Here is a 5666-nt window from a genome sequence, read left to right as displayed (position 1 = left end):
TATTGGTGACTGATCAAGAACGTTCACGTTGTTATTCAAACACGCAACCCCGAAAAAAGCATGTCAAATCCATAAATCTCGGGACGTGATAGCCTCCAATACCAACAAAGGCGTTCCATGCTGACCACTTGCGTACTAGCCTTTCCATGCCACTGGACAATTTCTTCAGTTCCAGTGTGTGCAATTAATGCTTCCTAGCATACCCGGAAAACCATGTCTTTCTTCGCACGCCGCATATAGTTGGTGTATATCATTCAACGAATGTTTGAATAAACGTCACTGAAGGTTTCGACAACGCACATCGCCTATCTATACAAACTTTCTCTTGTAGTTCTCTCAGACGTTCTCATATAGTCATCAATCGAATCATGTGACTCTCTCATTGCCATAAGCTTAATTGCAACAACACATTTCTGCAACCCTGTGAATCCTTGTTTACCTCTAGTGTCATATCTCATTTCTGTTGTGGAGGTACTGCCACGTAGACAATAACTACTCTCCATGGGCCCATACCGACTAGTGTTAAGAATTATGAATAAGAAACAATGTTTGTTTTTATTATTATTATTATTATTATTATATAAAGAAAACTTCTTATTTGGGGTAACGGATATCCTGGGTTGATCGATTTGGGGTTTCATGCTTTCATTATGTGGACCACAGCCAACATAATAAGTTTGAGGACCAAGTTCGTCACTCTATTGCCATGTCATAATTAATTGCACACTTGCCATTATCACTTGTACATCATAAATCTATTAAACCATGCCCGGTAGATGAAACTTGCACACATGGCAATAAAATTGGTTACAATAGGTAAGGTTACCAAATCAAGAGGTTGGGTCTTAGTGATATTATCCATAAATTGTATTATATTCTTGATAAGTTTTGAACATAGTTAGACCATGTTTATTGGTGACCTTCAAAGCAATCGGTTGCCACTTGGATCCTAGTTAGCAAAATCTACTCTATTAAACTATGTCCGGTAGATGAAACTTGCACACATAGCAATAAAATTGATTACACTAACTAAGGTTACCAAATCATCAGGTTGGGCCTTAGTGATATCATCCATAAATTGTATTATATTCTTGATAAGTTTTAGACATAGTTAGACCATGTTTATTGGCAACCTTCAACGTAATTGGTTGCCACTTGGATCCTAGTTGGCAAAATATATATTCTAATAAATGAATGTTTTTTTTTTGTCACATATAACACTTTCATTCAATTTGTCATGTCGTTTTGTGGTTATTTTGAATTAATTTGTTTTCCACATATCATTTTATTAGTTTTTCTATTTTAATAAATTTCATATAATACTTTAATATAATAATTACAATAAATATAGTAATAAATGATTATCAATTTCATTAACAACCTTATATTTTTATTTCAAAATAATCAAATTAAAGTTCATTAGTTTATTTGTTTATTTATTTAAATTCAAAAGATAAAAAAAATCAATTTTAATAATTTAATATTTTTCTTATTTTCTTATAAATCCAAAGTTTTTAAATATTTAGACATTTATATTAAAATTTTTTAATTAACCCATATAATACATTGATCTTACACCTAGTAACAATAATAATAAATTAAATCAACATAGTGTTTAGAGTAAATTACACGAACCATCCTCTGTGCAGGGGTCAAATGACACGTTCGATCCTTATTTTCAAAAATTAACTCGGATCGTCCCTCGTTTGGTTAAATGTTACACACTTCATCCCTCGTTGGTTTAAGTTTGCACGGTTCATCCTTTGTAGGACATAAAATGACTGTATTGCTCTTATTGTTTTATTTTTAATTTATTTATAAATTATCTGTATTTATTAAAAAAGAGAAAAGGCAAAATAAAATCCAACCCACCTCCGTAACATTTAATTCTATACCTCCCTCACCATTTTCTTCTCTAAACCTTTTAGTATAAAACCCTAAATCACGAAATAGATTCTGCCAGAAAAGCGATTGGTTGGAGAAGAGCGGGACAACAACAATATGGTCCGAGAGGAGGGAGGGGGACTACAAACCAAGGTGAAGAAGAAGAAGGAGATGGAGGGTGATAGTGACTTTTGTTATGAGAAGAACATTGTCTTCCCAACTAGTTATATATCACACCAACGGAACCGACCCTAACCATCACTCTCCTTTCTGAAACATCGACACCAACCCCAACCATCACTCTCCTTTCCGAAAATAATATTTAAAAAAAGAATTTTTAGATTTTTCCATTTATTTTGCATTTTAAAATTATTTTTAGATTTGATCTCACGATCTCACAAAATTAGAATGGTTTCAAATGAACCTATATATATATATATATATATATATATATATATATATATATATATATATATATATATATATATATATAAAATTTAAAATTTAGGACATAATTTTTTTTTGGTTGTGGATAAATGTCAAAAAAAAATTAAGATTGGTTGTTAGTATTGAGTGTATAGATAGATAAGAAAAAAAAACTATTATTTTAATTTGGTTGTAACCTTTTATTGATAAGCATAGTCTAAGTTAGATGATATATTTTGTATGGTTGGAAATTATACATGTAAGTTTATGGATATGTCAGAGTTACACGAAAAAGTCATGTCAATTTCGATAAATAATAATAATAATAAAAATAAAGAAAAAATTATGTTAAATCAAATATAAAAAATTGATTAGATTGATTTTAAAGGGGGTAAAATTAATTAAAATGATACTTATAGCACAATCCATAATAATAATAATAATAATAATAATTAAAAAAAAAATTCTGAGGCTGGTTATGAAAATGGGTTGATGCAATCCATGTCTTATGCTTGGCCCAAATACAATACGTCCCTGACAAAAGAAAACACATATCCACAACAAATTGATCCTATTTTTTGAAAAAAAGAAATAAAAAACTATTGTTCAGAGAGAGAGAGAGAGAGAGAGAGAGAGAGAGAGAGAGAGAGAGAGAGAGAGAGCATAAACTTAAAAATATATAGTAAAGTTTACTGAAGAGATGAAGCATGATGATCGGCATTGGGTTGGGAAACAGAGACAACAGGAGGCGGAGGAGGGTACTTGATTGCATTAAGACGGATCTTACGGAGGGCAGCCTGACCTAAATCGACGCCGCATATGTCAGAAAGCCTGACCAGATAAAGCAACACGTCAGACAGCTCCTCCCCTAAATGAACCTTCTCTTCTTCTTTCCAGTCTCCCAATCCCTTCGCCACTTCCCCTTTCCATTGAAATATCTCTGACAACTCCCCCACTTCTCCCACCTATATTCATATTATATAATCAAATCAATTATTACCACTTTACCCTTCTATAAAACCCTTTACCTTTACCTTTATTTTATTTTACTTTTTTTAATATAAGAAACGAATCATAATTCTAAAGAAATTGGAATATGTTTTTTCTTTTGATATTATAATATTGCAAAAGTCATTCACTTAGTTGTCATAGTGATGTGTCCAACCACCGACACTTTTATGTGGCCATCCCATCTTCTAGGCAGACAGAATTTGGATTTCTATTGTCAAAACTTAAAAATACCACTTACTTCCATTTCCATTTATTTTATTGGGTACATATATAAATTACTTGTTGTATACGGGTGAAAAATATATTATATACGATCCATATAATTTTATTAATATTTTGCAAAAAAAAATTATTTAAATATTTCAAACAACATATTATATGTTGTTCATTGGATATTTAAAAAATAAAGAAACATGGAAAACGGAAGATTCTCTATCAATAATAATTGGGGGCAACTAATAAAACGTGGTTGAATGTGGAAATATTTACTATAAAATATAAATAAATATACAAATCTTATGGACCAAATCAAGAAGATAAAGAGAAATCCATGTATAATAATAAATAAACAAGGTTAGATTATCTTTTTCAATTATCTTCTAATTTTCTAATGATATTAAGAAAAATAAGAAACAAATGTTCATTATAATATGTGAAAATTAAGCGAAATAACGAAATGAAAAATCGATCTTCTTGTAGTTAAAAAAAAAAAAAAAAAAATTAAATACCAGAACTCAGCAACTAAGTAAACAGAAAACTCGCATAAAATTTGTTGATCGACAATAGATCTAATTATAAGAATTATGATCACCGTTTCAGAATCTGTTCAATCGTCAGAAAATCACAAACTTTCCAAAGTATGATCGTAAGAAAACCATACAGTTCAAAGCACAGCCGCCGGAGAACGAACATATGCGATTCATAAATTAAAAGAACATAAACAGACTGAAAACGAAGACGAAAGAAAACAAGGAGAAGTGAGGTGTAAATTACCAGAGCCAATAGCAGATTTCTTGGGCTATGATATCGCTCCCAATCTCGTTCTTGAGCAAAATCATGCATTTTCTGCTTCAATAGTTTCAGCGTCACAATATCATCTCCTTCCGAAACGCCCGTCATCTATGGCTGAAATCAGTAAGACGTTACAGAAAATAAGAAGAAATCGGAAGAAATGAGTAACCCTAAACAGAAAAAGCCTCTTTATAAATAGAGATTATATATCTAAGTTTACCCTTACTTTCTTGTTAATGGAATAGACACCGACAAGTATTTAATTCATGCATTTACAAACAACATCCTTCAACTATTCGGATATTCGCTAAAACCACCTATATTTTTATGAGTAAATTATAGATTTGGTCCCTATGTTTTGCTCCAATATGCACTATACATCTAACTTTTAAAAAGGCTGACACAACACTTTTTAGCCATACACAATAAATTATGTTTTATATTGTTGTACAGTACAATCATCTAAAACATAAATTGTTATGTATAACTAATAACCATTATGATTTTCAAATCTTGCACTGGAGGTCCTTGAGGTTGTTACTACTTTTAACTCTCAATTAAGGTACTCACTAATAAAGAGAACCCCAAAACATGGCAGTCAATCACTTCTCCCTTACTCCACCACCAAGACCTATCCATCATGTGCCTCCATGCACTAGCAATGGCTCCTCCCTCTTCACAACTAACTCCGACCACCCTCTTTATCACCTATCCTTCTTCTACGACACCAAAGACAAAGATTGAAGGGAGGTTTGGGGTTTCCTTTGCTGGAGAAGAAGTCGATGTTGATGCTGATGTCGTCACCGCTAAGCCCTATTTGATTTTGAATATCAATTTGTCATTCTTATTTATGATGACAGGTAGGTTGTGGACTCATATCATGAACCTAAACACCACTTCCACCTAGGGCCGACCCAAGGGCTGGGCGAGATGGGCCACAGCCCAGGGCATCAACTAAATGAGGGCAGTAAAATTTAAAACTGTTATGGCCTTTATGGGTGTATCTCATTTCATTTGGGTCAAACTTTATATAAAATATAAAAGTCCAATAAAAGGGATTAAGGGAAGCGTCAAACTAAAGCAGAACTATTGTGAAGTGAAGGCGGCAATTAAACATTTTAATAGGATAAAAATCTCACGCCTATACTCTTAACAACAGAAAACGAAGAGATAGGGCAGAAAACGAGGAGACGGTGAGACATGGAAATGGGGTATAAGATCTAGTTGTATAGGAAGAAGTGCATAAAAACTCACACATTTGTCCTCGATCTTTCTCTAATTCTTTTCCAGATCCGACCACCACCACACCCGGTCGATCTCTCATAGACGACGAC

General features: G+C 32.5%; 1 protein-coding gene across 1 annotated transcript; it reads right to left on the bottom strand.

Moving 5' to 3' along the window:
* Window positions 1-2762: 2762 nt before the first annotated feature.
* On the bottom strand, window positions 2763-4548 carry LOC145013869 (dCTP pyrophosphatase-like protein). Its single transcript, XM_078972212.1, has 2 exons — window positions 4315-4548; window positions 2763-3275 (listed from the first exon to the last, which is right to left on the bottom strand). Exons 1-2 carry the CDS (start codon window positions 4438-4440, stop codon window positions 3000-3002), a joined length of 402 nt encoding a protein of 133 aa, XP_078828338.1. The 5' UTR covers window positions 4441-4548; the 3' UTR covers window positions 2763-2999.
* Between the last annotated feature and the right edge of the window lie 1118 nt (window positions 4549-5666).

This window comes from Lactuca saligna, chromosome 9 (genome assembly GCF_052625555.1).
Source record: "Lactuca saligna cultivar CGN05327 chromosome 9, ASM5262555v1, whole genome shotgun sequence".
Lineage (NCBI taxonomy): Eukaryota > Viridiplantae > Streptophyta > Magnoliopsida > Asterales > Asteraceae > Lactuca > Lactuca saligna.
Note: the sequence above shows the minus strand (reverse complement) of the source record. Positions and strands in the feature narration are given on the sequence as shown.